This window comes from Naumovozyma castellii, chromosome 5 (assembly GCF_000237345.1).
Source record: "Naumovozyma castellii chromosome 5, complete genome".
In the NCBI taxonomy this organism is placed as follows: domain Eukaryota; kingdom Fungi; phylum Ascomycota; class Saccharomycetes; order Saccharomycetales; family Saccharomycetaceae; genus Naumovozyma; species Naumovozyma castellii.
This window is the reverse complement of record NC_016495.1, coordinates 610108-630208: the sequence shown is the minus strand read 5'-3', so window position 1 is coordinate 630208 and position 20101 is coordinate 610108. Positions and strand designations below refer to the sequence as shown.

At 37.0% G+C, this 20101-nt stretch overlaps 11 protein-coding genes across 11 annotated transcripts; 9 read left to right on the top strand and 2 right to left on the bottom strand.

Moving 5' to 3' along the window:
* Positions 1-870: 870 nt before the first annotated feature.
* On the top strand, positions 871-2457 carry NCAS0E03170 (cytosine permease; the record flags this gene model as incomplete). The annotated part of the gene is made up of 1 exon (XM_003676696.1): positions 871-2457. The coding sequence occupies one exon, from the start codon at positions 871-873 to the stop codon at positions 2455-2457; it is 1587 nt and encodes a 528-aa protein (XP_003676744.1).
* Positions 2458-3155: 698 nt separating this feature from the next.
* On the top strand, positions 3156-4757 carry NCAS0E03160 (cytosine permease; the record flags this gene model as incomplete). The annotated part of the gene is made up of 1 exon (XM_003676695.1): positions 3156-4757. The coding sequence occupies one exon, from the start codon at positions 3156-3158 to the stop codon at positions 4755-4757; it is 1602 nt and encodes a 533-aa protein (XP_003676743.1).
* Positions 4758-5173: 416 nt separating this feature from the next.
* Positions 5174-6067, top strand: HIS1 (ATP phosphoribosyltransferase; the record flags this gene model as incomplete). Its single annotated transcript, XM_003676694.1, has 1 exon — positions 5174-6067. One exon carries the CDS (start codon positions 5174-5176, stop codon positions 6065-6067), a length of 894 nt encoding a protein of 297 aa, XP_003676742.1.
* Positions 6068-6692: 625 nt separating this feature from the next.
* Positions 6693-8405, top strand: GIP2 (Gip2p; the record flags this gene model as incomplete). The annotated part of the gene is made up of 1 exon (XM_003676693.1): positions 6693-8405. The coding sequence occupies one exon, from the start codon at positions 6693-6695 to the stop codon at positions 8403-8405; it is 1713 nt and encodes a 570-aa protein (XP_003676741.1).
* An 848-nt stretch (positions 8406-9253) lies between these two features.
* On the top strand, positions 9254-9367 carry NCAS0E03130 (uncharacterized protein; the record flags this gene model as incomplete). Its single annotated transcript, XM_003676692.1, has 1 exon — positions 9254-9367. One exon carries the CDS (start codon positions 9254-9256, stop codon positions 9365-9367), a length of 114 nt encoding a protein of 37 aa, XP_003676740.1.
* Positions 9368-10051: 684 nt separating this feature from the next.
* On the top strand, positions 10052-10969 carry PIC2 (Cu/Pi carrier; the record flags this gene model as incomplete). The annotated part of the gene is made up of 1 exon (XM_003676691.1): positions 10052-10969. One exon carries the CDS (start codon positions 10052-10054, stop codon positions 10967-10969), a length of 918 nt encoding a protein of 305 aa, XP_003676739.1.
* A 406-nt stretch (positions 10970-11375) lies between these two features.
* On the top strand, positions 11376-12962 carry HOM3 (aspartate kinase; the record flags this gene model as incomplete). Its single annotated transcript, XM_003676690.1, has 1 exon — positions 11376-12962. One exon carries the CDS (start codon positions 11376-11378, stop codon positions 12960-12962), a length of 1587 nt encoding a protein of 528 aa, XP_003676738.1.
* A 475-nt stretch (positions 12963-13437) lies between these two features.
* NCAS0E03100 (uncharacterized protein) lies at positions 13438-15027 on the top strand (the record flags this gene model as incomplete). The annotated part of the gene is made up of 1 exon (XM_003676689.1): positions 13438-15027. The coding sequence occupies one exon, from the start codon at positions 13438-13440 to the stop codon at positions 15025-15027; it is 1590 nt and encodes a 529-aa protein (XP_003676737.1).
* Positions 15028-17720: 2693 nt separating this feature from the next.
* TMH11 (Tmh11p) lies at positions 17721-17915 on the top strand (the record flags this gene model as incomplete). The annotated part of the gene is made up of 1 exon (XM_003676688.1): positions 17721-17915. The coding sequence occupies one exon, from the start codon at positions 17721-17723 to the stop codon at positions 17913-17915; it is 195 nt and encodes a 64-aa protein (XP_003676736.1).
* A 279-nt stretch (positions 17916-18194) lies between these two features.
* SPO24 (Spo24p) lies at positions 18195-18365 on the bottom strand (the record flags this gene model as incomplete). The annotated part of the gene is made up of 1 exon (XM_003676687.1): positions 18195-18365. The coding sequence occupies one exon, from the start codon at positions 18363-18365 to the stop codon at positions 18195-18197; it is 171 nt and encodes a 56-aa protein (XP_003676735.1).
* A 303-nt stretch (positions 18366-18668) lies between these two features.
* NCAS0E03070 (uncharacterized protein) lies at positions 18669-20021 on the bottom strand (the record flags this gene model as incomplete). The annotated part of the gene is made up of 1 exon (XM_003676686.1): positions 18669-20021. One exon carries the CDS (start codon positions 20019-20021, stop codon positions 18669-18671), a length of 1353 nt encoding a protein of 450 aa, XP_003676734.1.
* Positions 20022-20101: the final 80 nt, after the last annotated feature.

The window sequence follows — 20101 nt, the reverse complement described above, 5'->3', positions numbered from 1 at the left end:
CCCTTAATACCTTCGTCTCTTGTATAATTCTTTAATCTTTCCCGAATTTATATTCTTTAACACATACCTATGGTATACTTTAAGATAGTATGGACCCTGTCTCTGCCTGACTTTTTGGCCTTTTTTACTGAGGATATGACATTCGTGTCGTGGGCGGCGCCAGATGAGAATCCTAATAAAACAACGTCATTTCTTCAGTAGCAAACCCTTCTTCATTGATATACATAAAAACAACAAATTACTTTATTTTAATATTTTATTTCAAGTTCTCTTTCCTGAGCTCAAGCCAATTCAGGTTCTCTAAGGACACCTTTTCAGAAATCTCTTACCAAAAACCTTACGAAAAGTAATTTTTAGTCTTGAAGAAATAGCTACAATCCTTTCCCTTTATACAATGCATGAGAGATGACCCATCAACCCCAACTTTATTAGTCACCTTTTTTTTGTAATATGGGGGAGTTTAGTTTTCTTAGCTGAGGTTTGATTTGTCTATTATGTTGTTGATAATAGAAGGAAACCCTGAAATTCGATGCCTTAGGGAATGCACGGATTTGTCTTAGTTATCCAGACATTTGTCTTGACAAGTAATCGGAAAAGGCCTCTTGAAAAATTTTCACCGTCGCATTAAACGTCTTTCGAGATGTTAACAAAAAGCTGTACAAATCATAGATGTTAGTATAACCGCGGAGAACCCATTTCATGGATATCCCAAACTTCTGAGATAAACACTCGAGATGTTAATAGCAAGACTAGACTATATATATTGTTTATTTCAAATGTGCTTAAAATAAGACAATGCCCCCCTCATATATTTTTTCTATATAATCGTCATCCTTCTCTTGACTTAGAAGGATAATCTAAAACTACGTAATGATGCAAGAAGGTTCCCAAACTACAGATTCGTTCGAAATGTTTGACGTGGAGAAGGATGCTCCGGCATTCAAGAATCCTGAAAAGGTTTTGGTGGAAACAAATAGTGAGGAACAATTTTCAGTAGAGGAGAGTGATAAAATACCAAAAACCAAGCTTTCGTTCCTAAATGATCTTGCTGGTCGTCTTAATGCCGAGACGAAAGGTATTGATCCAGTGACCGATGAGGAAAAGAATGATCCTTCGATTCTTAACGCCACTACGATGTGGTTTTCTGCAAATCTAGTCCTTTCAGCATACGCTATTGGTGGATTAGGTCCTCTAGTTTTTGATTTAAATTTTGGTACCTGTGTTCTTACAATCATTTTCTTTAATATACTAGGGCTACTTCCTGTAGCGTTTTTCTCCTTATTTGGTGCAGAATTGGGGATGAGACAAATGGTTTTATCAAGATTTCTAGTCGGTAATGTTACTGGTAGAATTTTTTCTTTGTTTAACTGTATCGCATGTATTGGGTGGTGTGTTTTGAACAGTGTTTGTGCCGCACAATTATTAAATATGGTGAATCAAGGTCCACATAAATGTCCCTTATGGGCTGGTGTATTAATTGTTGTCTCTGGTACTGTCATAATTACATTTTTTGGGCATAAGGTTATTCACTTGTATGAAAAATGGTCATGGATTCCAAATTTCGCAATCTTCCTTGTTATTATTGCTCGTCTACATTTATCTGGTAATTTCTCAGGTGGTGAATGGACATCAGGACCAACTACTGCAGGTAGTGTCCTTTCCTTTGGTTCAGCCGTCTTTGGGTTTGCCACTGGTTGGACTACTTATGCTGCTGATTATACAGTCTACATGCCATGGAATACAAACAAATTCAAGATTTTCTTTTCCTTAGTTGCAGGTTTATCTTTCCCACTATTTTTCTGTTTAATTCTAGGTGCTGCTTCAGCCATGGGTGCCGTCAACAATCCAAATTGGAACGATTACTATCAAAAGAACGGGATGGGTGGTGTTACTTACGCTATCTTGGTCCCAGACTCCCTACATGGATTTGGTGCCTTCTGTTGTGTCCTTCTAGCTCTTTCTACTGTGGCAAATAACATTCCAAATATGTACACTATTGCCTTATCTGTTCAAGCTTTATGGGAACCATTAGCTAAAGTTCCAAGAGTCGTATGGACTATGGCTGGTAATGCAGCCACTTTAGCCATCGCCATTCCCGCATGTTACTACTTTGATGGGTTTATGGAAAACTTTATGAATTCCATTGGGTACTATTTAGCTATTTACAGTGCTATTGCTTTACCTGAACATTTCATTTTTAGACGTGGATTTAAAGGTTACAATATCGAAGACTGGAACAATAATTCCAAATTACCAATTGGTATTGCAGGGTGCATTGCTCTAGTCGTGGGTGCATTTGGGGTCGCTCTTGGTATGAGTCAGACTTACTGGGTCGGTGAAATTGCACGTCATATTGGTGAATACGGTGGTGATATTGGATTTGAACTGGGTGCCGGTTGGGCTTTCGTTGTTTACGTTATTTTAAGACCATTGGAAATAAAATACTTTGGTCGCTAAGTACTGGCTACTTTGAACGATAAACAAAATGATATTCTCAAATCGTGTATACTAGTACACCTTTATCATCTCGCATAACTATAATATATATATATATAATTGTATTCTAATAAACTCTAAGCATATTCCTAAGCATTTTATTGTTGTCCTTTATTTTCACCACAAATGTTGAGTATAATAGATTCTTCGATATTTCTTATTTTCTTATCTTGATGCATTGACGGTATGCTAGGTCGAACAATATAGATAAAATTTTGGCACAATCATATGAAATATTTCCTCTTTCGGTTGCGCCGCTTATATCAATTCTGAAATTTTGTTATCGCACAGAAAACACAGTTGATAAAACATTATGCGAACTTATCCCATGCGTTTGGTGAATACTGCTCTCAACAGATGACATGTCCCTATCATGCAGCTTGTGATGGACAACTAGTAGGACAAATACAGTATGATATTATTTTTGAAAGAGATAATATGAAAATTTTGCATAGAGTTGAACCGTTTGATTGGATCTTTTGACCTGTTATCAAATTATTTAATCTCATTTATTACTGCAGATATTTTCTGTTTTAATATTTAAGAGAGGTCACAAGGGATTGTTTTTTTTTTTTTTTTCGATGACTATAACGTATTATGGATCCTCTCTATTGGCAATAACTCAACTAATAAGAAAATAATAATCTTTCTTTTTAGATATGTCATCATTATCTGACAAGAATGTTTATGAAATTCAAGACTTAGAAATGGATCTTGAAAGAAATTCAGAGTTTTCCAATTTACCTAATGACAAGAAAATTGACTTAGGTCCCACATTCTCCAATGAGCCAGCTTCATTCATCGAAATCACCGAAGAGACAGGTTCAAAGTTTTCATTCTTCAACAGACTTGCATCCCAATTAAATGCAGAAACAAAAGGTATTGAACGAATTACTGATGAAGAAAAAACAGATGGTTCCATCTTAGATGCTACTTCAATGTGGTTTTCAGCCAATATGGTTATTTCTGCTTATACTCTAGGTGGGATTGGACCATTAGTTTACGGTTTAAATTTCGGTACTTGCGTACTCACGATCATCTTCTTTAGTATTCTTGGGTTATTACCAGTGGCCTTTTTTTCAATATTTGGTGCAAAGTTCGGTTTGAGACAAATGGTTCTGTCACGTTTTCTTATTGGTAACTCCACAGCTAGAATTATTGCCGTAATCAATGTGATTTCTAGTGTGGGATGGGGTGTTGTTAACTCAGTTGCCTCTTCACAATTGTTGAATATGGTTAATCAAGGACATCATAGCTGCCCTCTCTGGGCTGGATGTGTGATTATCATAGGAGCAACAATCCTAGTTACCTTCTTTGGTTATAGTTATATCCATGCTTACGAAAGATGGTCATGGGTTCCCAATTTTGCGGTCTTCCTTGTTATTATTGCTCGTTTGCACATGTCAGGTAATTTTTCCGGTGGTGAATGGACCTCTGGGCCTACCACTGCTGGCAATGTTCTTTCCTTTGGATGCGCAATATTTGGGTTTGCCACTGGTTGGACTGTTTATGCTGCAGATTATACAGTTTATATGCCAAGAGATACAAATAAGTTCAAGATTTTCTTCTCCCTGGTGGGAGGTTTATCTTTTCCATTATTCTTTTGCTTGATTCTAGGTGCTGCCTCAGCCATGGGTGCCGTTAACAACCCAACTTGGAACGATTACTATCAAAATAACGGGATGGGTGGTGTTACTTATGCTATTTTGGTCCCAGATTCCCTACATGGATTTGGCGAATTTTGTTGTGTACTATTGGCGTTATCGACAATTGCTAATAATATTCCAAACATGTACAGTATTGGCCTTGCTGTGCAAGCTATTTGGGAACCGCTAGCCAAAGTTCCCCGAGCCATTTGGACTTTAGCCGGGAACGCAGCAACATTGGCTATTTCCATACCTGCATGCTACTACTTTGACGGATTCATGGAAGATTTCATGAACTCAATCGGATATTATTTGGCCATTTATAGTGCCACTGCATTGGCTGAACATTTCATTTTTAGACGCGGATTTAAAGGCTATAATGTGGAAGATTGGGATGATAATTCCAAATTACCGATGGGCATTGCTGGTTGTGCTGCATTATTTGTTGGTGCATTTGGTGTTGCACTTGGCATGAGTCAAACCTACTGGGTCGGTGAAATTGCACGTCATATTGGTGAATACGGTGGTGATATTGGATTTGAACTGGGTGCCGGTTGGGCTTTTGTTGTTTACGTTATCTTGAGACCATTGGAAATAAAATACATTGGCCGCTAAACTTTGATTTTATTTTTTTATTTCTATTCGATGATATCGAGATGGTATTTAAATGCATTTGTATATCTTATTTTTTCGGTAAATATAACTCATAGACAATCTATCAACCTAATCAATGTTGTGTACTATAATAGTAAAATAGCCGCCTAGCTCCTTTGTTATATTCTCGTGTTTCGCGATTGTTTGTTTTTGACTCTGAAAGGCGGCGGCAATTAAAACTTAATGAAAAATAAATTAACACGAGAATCATTTCAATGTTTGAGTCACACATAACGTAATGTATGAAATCTTTCATTCAATTATCGTTTTATTTATAGTTGTCAACAATAAACTGTTCTTGTGAACTTAATTCTTTTGTCTCAGTTACATTCTACATTACCCCCCCTATAAACAAACCACAATAACAAAAAAAAACAATGGATTTGGTAAACCACCTAAACGATAGACTATTATTTGCTATCCCTAAAAAGGGACGTCTTTATGAAAAGAGTGTTACGATATTAAATGGCTCTGATATAAAATTCCACCGTTCACAGAGATTAGATATCGCATTATGTACTACATTACCAATTGCACTTATTTTCTTACCTGCAGCAGATATCCCTATGTTTGTTGGTGAGGGTAGATGTGATCTTGGTATTACTGGTGTGGACCAAGTTCGCGAAGCCAAGATGGATGTAGACTTACCTATTGATTTGAAATTTGGTAGTTGTAAATTACAAGTGCAAGTACCTGTTAACGGACCATATACTAAACCTGAACAATTAATTGGTAAGACTATTGTTTCCAGTTTCACTAATTTGACTGAAGAATACTTTGCTAAATTGGAAGGTGTTCCAGCAGAAAAGATGACTACTAAAGTTAAATATGTGGGTGGTTCCGTGGAAGCTTCATGTGCCTTAGGTGTTGCTGATGCCATCGTGGATCTTGTAGAGAGTGGTGAAACCATGCGTGCCGCAGGATTGATCGATATTGCCACTGTCTTGGAGACCAGTGCTCATGTCATTGAATCTAAGAACCCAAGAAGCGATAAAGATTTGATTGAGACTATTAAATCCAGAATTGAAGGTGTTATTACTGCGCAAAGATACGTTTGTTGTAATTATAACGCCCCAGAAGATAAGTTGTCCCAATTACTCACAATCACACCCGGTAGAAGAGGTCCAACGATCTCCAAGATAGATTCCGATGGTTGGGTTGCTGTAAACTCGATGATCGAAAGAAGCAAGAAGGGTGAGATCATGGACGAATTGAAGAAGAAAGGTGCTGCTGACATAATGGTCTTTGAGATCTCCAATTGTCGTGTTTAATTTAATTTAATTTAATTTAATTTACTCTAATGTGAACCTATTCTATTTATGGATTGATAAAGTAAGTAGAAGTAGTATAATTAATGACGGAATTAACTATTCTTTTTTTTTTTTCATTGCTACAAACTGTTACGTATGTAACGTTACGTTATTATCCCATTGACAGTATTTTAGGGGGCGTGAAAATGGAAAAAAAATAGATCGGAAAGTCTAAGAGAACAGATCCCCCTTCCCCCCGTCAAATCGTTGCATATTGAATAAAGTGAAACCTCGAGCTATACACTCGATAATTATTTATCATTTACAGTCTCTTTCCTTTATGGATTGACTGCTTTAATTCTCCTTTTGTTTCGTAAAGTCAACGCAATTTTAAAAAGCCTTGAAAAAAATATAAGCGGAGAATAAGGAGAAAGTCTCTCATTCTTACAACAAATTTGAAAACAATAAACCTTTCAAAGAAAAATATTTTCAAGAGTGGAAATATCGAAGAGTATAGAGGAGTAGAGTGTAAGGTGAGTCTAATTTTATTAAACAATAGCCAAATTTATCAAGGCAATAATAATAGAAATAAGAATTAAATCTCCCCTTTTTCACACCTTTTATCTAAGATAGATTAGGGAGCCAAATGTATATTAAAGCAGAGAATAGAAAGAATGTTCTTCCTCCACCAATTGAAACGAAAGCAGAGAAAGATAAGAGAGGTTCGGATACACATCATGGACATAACAGTAAAAGTCATATTATAGATGAAGTTATTGAGAATAAAGATGAGCACGAAGATTTCTCTCATGATGCAAATGCTGAATGCTCTTCTCCTACATTTGAAGAGTTTACTCACATGACAAATAAAATTGGGGGTGAAAGGAAAACGTCGTTAAATTCTTTAAACTCGATGGATTTCCTCTATAAACCGCAAAGAGTGACTCAAATGAACGTAGATAAGTTTCCTGAAGAAGAAGTTAAGAGGAATACTGATTTAAACAAAAATATAAGGTTAGTGACTTCTGGGAGTGTTGCTAAGGATGAGGAGGAAACAGGGAGAGAATATATGTCACCAATTGATTTACCTGAAATATCACCGAGATCCACTATTCAATCTTCTGAATTTATTCAAAATAATAAGACACAGGAAGGTGTTGATGAACGCTACGATGGTATAACCCCACTTTCACCGATTTATAAGAAATCGGGAGAGCTGTTAAAAAGTTCACTAAAGAGAAGGTCTAAATCATTACCATCAACTTCTGAAATTCTTCAAAAAAGTCTTAGATTTGAAAATGATGCTATGGAGATGGTTAGGAGTAAGAGTGTTCATTTTGATCAAAAAGCTCCTGTGAAATACTTTAGAGAAGATGAAAGTCCTAGTACGGTTAATATGATGGCTGAATTTGATAATTTGTTGAATCTCATGCATAAACCAGTGAATAGAGTTTTTGAATATGGAGACAAGGAATTGGCTGCTTTAGGATTAGATAAAGTTGGTGATACTGCTGTAAATAAAGGTGCAGAAACTAAATTAAGGAAAAGTAAAAGATTTCAGAATGTTATTAAGGATAAGAAAAAGGATAATGATGCTAATGGTAATGCTAATGGTAATGATAATGATAATATTAATGATAGAGAAAATAATAAAAAGAAAATCAAAAATGAAGATTCTGAAAATGAAATTAGGAGAGTCTCTGATGCAATTGCAGATAATTTAAAGATTAATACGAAAAAGAACAATAAAATCGTAACGAATCCATACTCAAATTCCAAACGAATGAATGTGATAACTCATACCAAAGTTGTTGGTTTGTATAATATCAATTTCCCCATTTTGAGTAATAAGAATCCCAAGAGTTTAAAATTGAACATTTTTATCAAATTATCCAAAGATAAGAAATGTTTCTTACAAGAGGTAACTTTACATATTGAAAAGGAAAATCCCCTGAAACGATTGTTACCAGCGAATGGATCAAATTCAGAATTTGGGCAAGGTAGTATAATACAAAGGAGTACAAGGTTAATTACGGGTAAGATTCTTGTTAAGAACATATTCTATGATAAGAGAGTTATAGTTAGATACACATGGAACGATTGGAGGACTGTGCATGATGTTGAATGTATATGGGTTAGTGATGGAGATGGAATTGTACCAGGAACGAATATGGATGTTTTCCGTTTCTTAATCGATGATGCTAACAAGTTGGAAGCCAGGGCCAAGCTAGAATTTTGCATACAATATACCGCTCGTAATGATACCGAGCGTCTTGAGTATTGGGACAATAATGACGGTAAGAACTACAAAGTGGGAGTTATCATGAATGGGTTTACCAATCCATTTGCACTCAATTGATGGAAGAAGAAAAAAAGTGAGAAGATAAATATAGAAAGATGAAATTCATTGTATAGCAGATAACCAAGGTATATAGATCCTAACATGCCAAATGCATATCGTTTTATTCTCCACTGATAAGCTCCAAAATTAAAATTAAAAGTTGTGTGCTAATTAATACCCAACTGATGATAGTGTCCAAAGCTCTTTGTGGTTTCCTTTAATAGAAATAGGAGTATGTCCGGCAAGAATCCAGGACCCCGTGAGTTACGCCAGATTGTCTACGGCGGTTTGTTAGCCCGATGTGAGTTGGCAGCGCGGCATTTAGCAGGGATTAGACAGCAAAGAACTTATCGTGGGGAGATGGTGATCAATTTTACCCATAACTTCCTAATTTGGTTAAATGGTATGGAGCAATTCCGCTTTCGGAGATATGTCCCTTACTTATCAATTAGTTAGCTGTTTGGAAAATTTTGGTGGGTTTTTCCTGCTGGACATCATCTCCAATTCTGGCCCTGGCCCTTTTTCTACGGAGTTTTTCTTGCAGCGTTTCTTCGTCGTTGGTTGTTCATTATGGCTTGGAGTTGGAATGCAAACGTCCCGTGAGTTTCTGAGACATTCCTTCCTATATGCTGGTAATGACCGATATTTGACGCTTGCCGATTTACCTCCAGGGATGATGTATCACGACATCGACTCCAGTCCCCTGCTTGGTTCATTTCGAAGGAAGAAGAATATATATATATAAAAGCAATTCGGACTTTTCCATCATTGGCAATTGGGACACCAAAAAGAGACTGGTCTATATTGTTCAATTCAGGGAACCTCGAATAGCAAGAAAACAAGTATTCACAAACTGAAATTACAAAATGCAAGACTTTAGTGTTTTTATAAGTGTTTTTGCCTTTTTCTTTATCTTCTACTATGGTGCACACAGCGTTACCATTAACAAAAATAAGTTTGATGTCCCTAATTTGATATAATTGTCTCGTCAGGTTGTCTAACCAACTAAAATTTCCAGCTATTTTTAAGCTTTCGTCTACGTTAATTTGTTATCAGTTCGTTCCATTAATTAATATTCACATCATTTTTCGTTTCATGGGTTCGTTATACTTTAAAGGTTTATTTTTTTCAATAAGTAAGTAAAATTAGTTATGCAATTTAAAAAGTATGAATATCTATTTTTCAGCTTATGAGCCGCTGAGCACTTTTCATGCTACCGTCACTTTAACGGAGTTAAGACGCTGGACCTTTTTTTATTTCCACGGAAAACGCAGTACGTAACGTTACGTAAATCAAATTTGCGTGATTTTAAGGAAATGTACAGAATAGCGAACTACGGAGTTGGGAAAGTCCTACGCTTTCTATTATCGTTGGTGCGTTTGTATTGTATTAACCCCGTTACGGTAATTACGTCTTCTGGCAAATGACCCCGCGCCAACCATTGACAGAATTTCAGTGAAATTTCAATGTGGAAGGAAGATTAAGGGGCAAGATGAGTAACGGATCCTCTTGTTCGAGGTTTAGATGTTTGTTAGCCTTACCGTGCGCGTTAATTGGTCGATTCATTCTGTCATTTTACTATAAGTAGTTTCGTACATTTTCTGATCCAATTTTTCATTCCCTTAACATCAACAAGATAACATTTTGAACTGATCAGCTAAGCAATGTCTAAGACAAAATCCCCCATTGAACTATATACCAAAGAATATTATGCTGCTTGTACATTAGGTGGTATTGTTGCATGTGGTCCCACACATTCTTCCGTAACACCATTAGATTTAATAAAATGTAGACTACAGGTGGACCCGACACTTTATAGATCAAACACCTCAGGTATCATACAAATTTTGAAAAAGGAAGGTCTGGGTAAACTTTTCACAGGTGTGGGTGCCACCTGTATAGGTTATTCGTTACAAGGTGCCGGTAAATATGGTGGTTATGAATTGTTCAAAAGACTTTACTCCACTCACCTAGTGAAGGATGAAGCCACTGCCTATAAATATAGAACTTCCATTTATTTACTATCTTCTGCCACTGCTGAATTCTTTGCTGATATAATGCTTTGTCCCTTTGAAGCCATCAAAGTGAAACAACAAACGACAATGCCTCCATGGTGTAATAATGTCATTGAAGGTTGGAAGAAAATGTATGCTAAGGAGGGACTTAATGGATTTTATAAAGGTATTACACCACTTTGGTGCAGACAGATTCCATACACCATGTGTAAGTTTACCTCATTTGAAAGAATTGTAGAAGCTATTTATGCAAGATTACCTACCAAGAAGAGTGAAATGTCCGCATTACAGCAAATCTCCGTCAGTTTTGTTGGTGGGTATATGGCAGGTATATTATGTGCCATTGTTTCTCATCCCGCAGATGTGATGGTTTCCAAGATCAATAATGAAAGAAAGGTGAATGAGTCGATGAATGTTGCCTTAAAGAGAATCTACAGTAGAATTGGGTTTGTCGGACTATGGAACGGGTTACCCGTGAGAATCCTAATGATTGGTACACTAACAAGTTTCCAATGGTTGATATACGATTCTTTCAAGGCCTATGTGGGGTTGCCAACCTCCGGTTAGTCTCCTCTCTCTCCTCCTAGACAGACAATGGATCAACTCCGGTTTTACAGTAGAAATACCCTCCACAACGTATATCTCCTCTTGAAAGCGGAGTTGTATATCTATACAATACAATATAATACGTACTATAAACTCTATATATATTCACCAAAATCAGCCTTTCATTCCGTTTTCTCGATGCCACAGCTTCCGTGCACCACGCCCATTTCGATGACTCAAAGCTCGAGAGTTCTTTTCGCTTCTTTTTCACCGCAAACGTTTTTTTCATCAATATGATTTGTTCCTCTTACATGCTAACTCGTATATATATCCGAGTGTATAGACCATATACTAGCTGTTTGCTCCTCATTGCAGATTACCCTCGTTTGCTAGCTAATACAGTCACGCATATACCTTGCAAATAAAAATGCTGAGTCCTCCATCAAATTGGGTAGTTCAAAAATTCGGTGGTACTTCCGTCGGTAAATTCCCAGTGCAAATTGTAGATGACATTATTAAATTCTACTCTGACCCTTCAAACAAAACTTATAACAATAACGTTGCGGTCGTATGTTCTGCTCGTTCCTCGTACACAAAGGCTGAAGGTACTACCTCGAGACTGCTAAGATGTTGTGATTTGGCCTCTCAAGAAATGGAATTCAATGATATCATTGAAGTTATAAAAGCGGACCATATCGATAATGCTGAAAGATACGTTCAGGATCCTGTCTTACAAACAAAATTGATCGCTGATACCACCAAAGAATTGACTCTAGTGAAAAAATATTTAGACGCCTCGAAAATATTGGGTGAAGTGAGTACTCGTACCATCGATCTCGTCATGTCAGTGGGTGAAAAATTAAGTTGTTTATTCATGACCGCACTATTGAATGACCGTGGTTGTAAGGCAAAATACGTCGATTTAACTCACATTGTCCCATCAGATTATAACGCCACAGTTCTAGATAATAGTTTTTACACTTTCCTATTTCAGGCATTCAAGGAAAAATTACAACCATTCATTGAATCCAAAGAACGTGTCATCCCTGTCTTCACTGGGTTTTTCGGTCTTGTCCCAATGGGACTACTGAATGGTGTTGGTCGTGGTTACACTGATTTATGTGCTGCTTTAATTGCCGTCGCTGTTAATGCTGATGAATTACAAGTTTGGAAGGAAGTCGATGGTATCTTCACTGCTGATCCAAGAAAAGTGCCTCAAGCTCGTTTGTTGGCCAGTGTCACTCCAGAAGAAGCTTCAGAATTGACTTATTACGGTTCTGAAGTCATTCATCCATTCACTATGGAACAAGTCATTCAAGCAAAGATCCCAATTAGAATTAAGAATGTGCAAAATCCAAGAGGTGAAGGTACTATTATCTATCCAGATAACATTGCTAAAAAGGGTGAATCCACTCCACCACATCCTCCTGAGACCCTATCATCTTCCTTCTTCGAAAGAAGGAAAAGAGGTGCCACTGCCATCACTACAAAGAATGATATTGTCGTTATAAATATTCATTCTAATAAGAAAACGCTGTCACATGGGTTCTTGGCACAAATATTTACCATCTTGGATAAATTCAAATTAGTGGTAGATTTGATCTCTACGTCGGAAGTTCATGTCTCGATGGCTTTACCGATCCCAGATTCTGAATCACATAAATCATTAAGACAGGCAGTAGAAAAATTAAGAGTACTAGGTCATGTTGATGTCACTAAGAAGATGGCTATTGTATCCTTAGTTGGTAAACAAATGAAACAATTTATTGGTATTGCTGGTACCATGTTCACTACATTGGCAGAGCAAGGTATTAATATTGAAATGATATCTCAAGGTGCTAACGAAATTAATATTTCTTGTGTCATTGATGAAACCGATTCACTAAAGGCTTTACAATCCATTCATGCCAAATTATTGGATGCTCATGAGGCATCGTTGGAAGAAATGACCACTGGAAATTTTGAACATGCCATAAATGAACGATTGGAACAAATTAAAAGATTGGATTTATAGAAAAAAAGTTTGTTTCCCTCTTTTCCTTTTTTAGTTCAGTTTTCTTAATATGTATGTCAATAATTTCTCCTAATATAATAATAGTAATGATTTCAAGTTTAAAATAAAAAAGAAATTTGTTAGATTTATTTGTGCGCTAAATGGTATCTTTTTCGGATATTCTGTTCCTGCCATTTTTCTCCCGAAAACGAGCGATTTTATCGATCGTTTTGGAGATCTGCATGAAAAATACCTTTCTTGCCTTCAAAAGGATTTGCATTGTTGTGAGTCTTCTTCATTTGCCTGACCAGGGGTTGAAAGTATGCCCAGTTCCCCCAGCTTTTACAACAATGGTTTTTCGCTACAAAGTAACCCAAATGATTTACTATATATTAGGGAGACGTGCTGACAAAGATAACAGGCTCTCTTCTAATTTCATGCCTATCTCAACATCTTTTCAAAGTTCAACAGCTTCGAACTAGAAATTTATTAAGCAATGTTATTTTGCAAATATACACTCTATGTTGTGGGTGCGCTCTATTCGTTGGCACAAGTTGCCCACGGTATTGAAGTTACAAGAAACGTGGTGTTTAGTGATTCACTAATTGACACGGACGTAATAGTCGACACCGGGTTTGGTGTCTCGTTTCTAAGTCAAGGGAGTGTACCAATTTCAATGGATGGTGATATAACTAACAACGGTGTCTTTTGCCTTGGTTTAACCAAATTTGGTACCATTTCCTCTGATAGCATTACAAACAACGGTCAGATGTTTCTACAAACTGAGAATTTTGCGGGCTCAAAAGATTTCCAGGCCACAAACTTATTGAATAATGGGTTTCTATCTTTTACACGTAATAGTTTTGGTAGTATCTCGATTACTGGAAGCTTTATCAACAAAGGTGTGGTTTATATTAATTATCCTAGTGACTCTGTTGTGCTTGAAGGACCTACAGGTGGGATTGTTAATGATGGTGTCATAGAAGTTTACGGTGGACTTACGCCATATAACATATCATTTTCGAACATTGTTGGAACAGGTTGTACATATCTTGACGATAGCTATCGATACTTGCAACTGTTCGATCTTTCTAAACCGTTTAACCAAACAATATACGCAAAAACATCATTTGCACAGCTATCATTTACGGGACCACAACTTGCAGAATCTATTCCGGTGATTAGACTTCCCCCGGACAGTTTTGCATACCTGCTAGTTGGTCCACAACTTTCCGAATATCCAACATATACTTATAATAATGTCACTGGTATGCTAAATCTAACTGTTCCAACAGGGTCTTTTATTTTTGATGTAGGTCCTAATTTGGCCCAGTATTACGAAGCCATATGCAATACTGATAAAGTTGCAACGCCCTGTATGCAGATAAAATCTAATTCTAATGCAGAAATGCCATCCAATTGCCAAGCAAGTATTGACGTAGACAAGGTAACTACTAACCTTTGCCCTATTCAAAAAGCTCTCCCTGCACCCTTAACCACCAAAGCTTCATACCAGAGCAATACTATAACCAAGATAGTCTCCTATGAGACAACCTTGGATACTGATGGACTGCCAAGCACTCTCATTACAACGGAATATTTTATCCCATCGTTTAGTCTACCATCTCCATACACTACTACTATAACCAATGGTTTGCTGACACAAACAGAAGTAGTCAGCTATTTTACCACAACGGGGTATCTTCCAAACTTACCTGAATTGACAACCCTTCCATACCTAGGGACCACAACTTCGACAATCAGTGTTCCATTTTTGATACCACATCCGTATACCAGCACGTTTACTGATCTTAACATGACAGTGTCGGAAATTATTTCGTATTATTCCACAACGGGTAGTGACGGTAAACCTGCCACAGGGACCACAACTAGTACCCTTACTGCAACAAGCTATATAACTACAACAACAACAGATTATCCAATGGGCACGACACATATTACCAAGGATTACACATCAGAAGGTACGTGGTCCAGTTCAGTGACGTATTCTACTGCAGTGGAGACGTACATAATTAAAATCTTGTCCACGGGGACAGGAATTGAAACTCTTTCTACAATTTATTAAGTAGTATTTAAGCCAACGTAGTAACTCTTTAATAAACATTACATTTAAACTATTCTGTAACGTAGCAAACATACAAAAACGTTTCCATGGTATCAAACCAAAATTTCATGTTAGACACCTACGCGGATAAAATACAGATTTAAACAAATGACACCAGATGGGGAGTAAATATATTGTTCTCTTTCCAAATGACAGTACCTATTTGGAATTTGCCACCCCAATGGCTATCGAAAACGATTTGAAACAAGCATACAAGACGTTATATGATGAGAAGGATCCATAAACAGCTTTTAACTGCACAATAAAGTTCTATCGCAGTCATCGCAAAATTTCATGGCTCTCATATACAAGGCTGCATCCTTAGAGAAGTTATATTTTGGGTTCGCTGATTGGCATAGCGATGAAACCCTGCAGAATGCACTAGATTTACTGAATAAGGCATTGAATCTTGCACAAGAGAGAGGTGACCGATCAAAGATTGCATTAGTCCATTTTCCGTATATTTATTTATTTCTTTAGTTTGAAGGAGTTCCGGAGGGCTAAAGAGAAATCTTCAACTTTGCATGGACTTGGGGTATAATGTCCCTACTTTACCCATGCGGGAGACAAACTTTGAAACAAAATTGAAAAAAATTGCTAAGAAGGGTATCACCACGACGACTTCGAGCACAACTAAGATAGAACCAACAAAAACAACAAATATTCCTTCACCCAAACCTGCTGATATACGACAGCCGTTAGCAGCGGAAACAACACAACCTAAGTTTAGAATTGATTGGTATCAATCATCAAACAAAGTGACATTATCTCTCTTTATCGGAAACTTACCAACAATTAAAAGTGCTGTCAACGCAAAAATTCTGCTACTGATAAAAGAATATTTAACGTATCGTACCAGATTCTGAATTCTTATTCTGAATTCCAGTATGAAATGAAATTATCACATCAAGTGGGCCCTGAAAATGTAGTTTTACATGTTTTTTCTAACAAACTAGAATTGACAGTCACCAAACTGAAACATCTTCAATGGAAGACGCTAGAATACAAAGTCAGATGTAAACAGCTGTTAAGAGTTTTGTGAAATCTACAAATGACAAAACTAGCACTAATTTTGCATTAAGTTACCCGTCATCATCAAAAAACACATAATGTGTTACACATTGACTGGTCAAAGTTTGATGTTGATGAAGAGGATGAAGATCAGAAGGGTTCGGCAGATGAGTTCTTTCAAAAACTATATGCTGGTGCGGATCCAGATACAAGACGTGCAATGTTGAAGTCATTTATTGAAAGTAATGGAACTACACTAAATACTAATTGGGAAAGATGTGTCAAAAGGTCAAGTGGAACCTGCTCCGCAGGAAGGTTTTGAACTACAGTTTTGGTAATTTTGTTTCTTAAGAATATCTCGTCGTTATATTTTTGCCTAGTTTATAGAATATATTATATTAATCGATGAAAGTTCTTTTAGATTTGATTTATTTTCCATGGAAGAACATGCCTGTTTTGATTATTTATCAAAAAAATGCCAGTGTGTTTGCCAAATTGATGATTCTCCTGCATAATGTTTTGGATGCGGACACATATCGTGTATCGTATACTTTAAATGAAGCTAAGTTTGTTGTTTATGCACTGTCAACAGGCAGTGTGATTCCCATTTCAAACAGAAATTTATTTGTCCCAATTCTAATAAGGCTCCAAGTTAAAACAGGTCGATTTCGATACTCCTGTCAACTGGATAATGAATTGATGATGAACTATAGTGGCTGCTGTGTGTGCAGTATTGTCATCTCTACGTGACTTAACCTTCACAAATGATATTTTCGGTGTGAGCTGATTCTTTCGATAATTTGCATCAAACATCGTAATATTTTATGTAAATAAAGGGGATGTGTACTTTTATTGGGAACAACAAGCATTGATAATGGAAACCTTTGGTCATGTAACCACGTTTCCGCATTCAAACCATTCTGCACTAGAATTATCATTTGGCAAACACACTGGTATATTGTTGCTTTTTGTTTTTTTTAGAATAAGCACTATCTTCACAAATTGGATCTGCCAATGGAAGGAGGTGTGAAACTCTACGACCGGGATCACTCGGTTAATCGTTTCCTCTTTTGAAATCCATCACCTCGGATTTTGGGTTAGACTCTGCACAGGTAAACACCGATTAAATGCTACCATGTTGAAAGTTCCTAGACAATGAGCTTCACTTTAATTAAAGTACATGATACACATTGTCAGTCGTTTCGTGCAATGGGAAATTTTATATATAAGAGAAGACGTTCTCGAACAATATTTATTAAATATAAAAATGTTTGAATGTTTAATTGATAAAATTCATGGTGGTCTAAACTTATGCTAAAACATTCAAGAAAATAAATATCACTTTACTGGTAATGAAAAGGTATTTACCATCTGGTCCACGGTTACGTAATATCTGATTTAATGCAGGGATCAAACGCCGCTTACGTAAAAAATCCTTTGTTCTTTGAATTTCTTTTTTTTATTTTTTTGTTTGTGTGATGTCTTAACGCCGTTACAATACGGATCTGAGGCGAGGGGTAGATCTGATTACCCATTGGGACATCATGCATTGAGGAATTATATAAACAGGTGAAAAAGAGTGAAGGTTTGTGTTTGTCATTAAGTAATGCCAAAAAACCACTCAAATCACAAACATTATTAACATGGATCACCCATCAATTTTTCTCAGTTTAGCGCTATCGAGTGGTGGATACCTCGGGTATCAAAAGAAAGGGTCAAGGATGTCGTTAATTGCCGGTATTGTACTTGGTATCAGTTTTGCCATTGCTGCATACTTGATCCGTACATTTGATCGTACGGGGGTTAAAGTTGCATTGTATTCGTCTTTGGTTTTATAAGTTGCTGGTGTTATTAGGGGTATTCCCAGTAAGTTTGCACGTGTTCCCTTGACGTTGACATGTTTCGGGTTGTTGAGTTCATTGTATTATTATTATAAGTATACTATATACTTTGCTTAGGGAATAAATGAAAAGTTTTATTTTATTTTAATTTTTATTTTAATTTTTCTATAGATTTTATTTATTTTAAAATAAATTTATATGCAGCTGAATGTTGTCCCGGGTCTCCAAAGATTGAATATATTATATTTTATGATGTGATGATATAATGAAGACTTATTATAACAGGGTGAGGGAGTCCTTTCTTGGACGTGTTGTTGTGGAGACGGCAGCCGCAGTTGCTAGATCGACCGAGTCGGAGTTTTTCCTTGTGGATGGGGTGGATAATGGGGACAAGTTTGGGATGATGAATGGGTGACAGACTTCAGAAGATAATTGTAGAAAGGCCATGATGTGATTGTTTGTTTGTTTGTTGTTTGTTTGATTGGTTTTACATGAGATAGAAGAAGTCGATACAATTGAGAGTTGGATGGGATTGTGTGTTGCTTATATACGTGTGTCCTGTCTGTTCTTGTAGGTGGCAGAGGGTCATTCGTTGGATGACTGATTGAGAGGGTGACAGCCAAAAGACAGATAACTAAAGACACTAGTGAATGACTCTTCGAGAAAGCCAAGAACGTGAGGGGTATGTGTGCCCGCCACAGAAGCGGCCGCAGCAGAACAGCAAGTCAGCGCGCACATTGAACAGCGCGCTCACTTACGTAATCGCCGTGCAAGACGAGGAAACGGGTCCTTCTTGCTGACAACCATACAGCGGTTTCCGTGGGACAAATAGCCGCGGATGTAGCCGCCGACGATCAGGTTTGCCAGCGAGCATTCGAGTTGGTCCATTTGCGCTTCCAGTGAGTCTTTCTCTTGCTCTTGCTCTTGCTCTTGCTTGCTCAGACGATACGCAATCAGCAACTGTGCAAACGGGATGATCGTCTCGCACGTGACTGCGTGGTATCTCTTGACCATCTTCAACAGCACCAGGGGCCGGATGTGACTCATGACAACGTATATCCCGTTGGATAGAAACGTCAACTCCAACCCTTGGAACGTGCTGTCAAATAACTGTAGATTACCACAACGGAGACTCTCAATGATCGGGTCGAAGATCACTCGTAACTGAGAACCCTTCTTATTCTTCAGTAATCGTGTTTCCAAATAGTCTAAATTAGGGTACACTTTATTGGAGCATATGGCAAAGGGTATTAACAACATCAAAATCTTTTCCACAATACCATCAAAATTATATTCTTGATCAACCGGACAATTCAACAATGCCTCCGTCAAATACTCCACCGCTTTGCCAAATTCATTCATATAACATCCATAATATTGGCCCATATAATAATTAAACATCACAATATGTGATCGCCATTCCCCCGCTAGACTCTCCTCCAAACTAGGCAATTCATTCAATGTAGTCACTCCAACATTTATACGAGACTCTAACACTTTAATTAAGTTACCAATCATATCCTTATTATGTAACCGATGATAAATTTGAAACTCTAAATTGGCAAACATGTAAACACCATATTTCCTATTATCCGGCATATACGGATTCCTATCATTTAAACATAACGTGAAACTTCTATGGATATCACGTCCACAATCTTCCCACATCTCTTGACAAATCTTCTTACCATTATTGGACCCACCACAAGATTTCATAATAATAGGGTCCAAGCGTAAACATGTCTCATATAATTGACGTGCAACAACAAATAAGGGATAAACAATCCATTTACCTTGACCCTCCACACATCTATTAAGACTCTTTAATTGTTCATGAACCAACGGGAAAAAGGTCTTCAAATCAATAAAACTATACACCCCCCTCTTAAACTTATTCATAGTACCTTTATTCTGTAATGCATTCTTTACAAACTCGCGTAAGGTCATCGTACTCTTGTAAAATGCACCAATCTTATCATCATCACCATAATCATTCAATATGAAAATCTTATCCGACGCCAATGAATTATATTTCAAAAACCCTATAAAATGTTCGTTATAGTACCCTGATGCAAAGAAATCTCCAATATCTACCAGTTCCATGTTCGGTTCTCTCCTGCTTGTCTTGTCCTCTCTCGCAATGCCTTTTCATGTTTATTTTTTTCATTTCCAATTTCAATTCC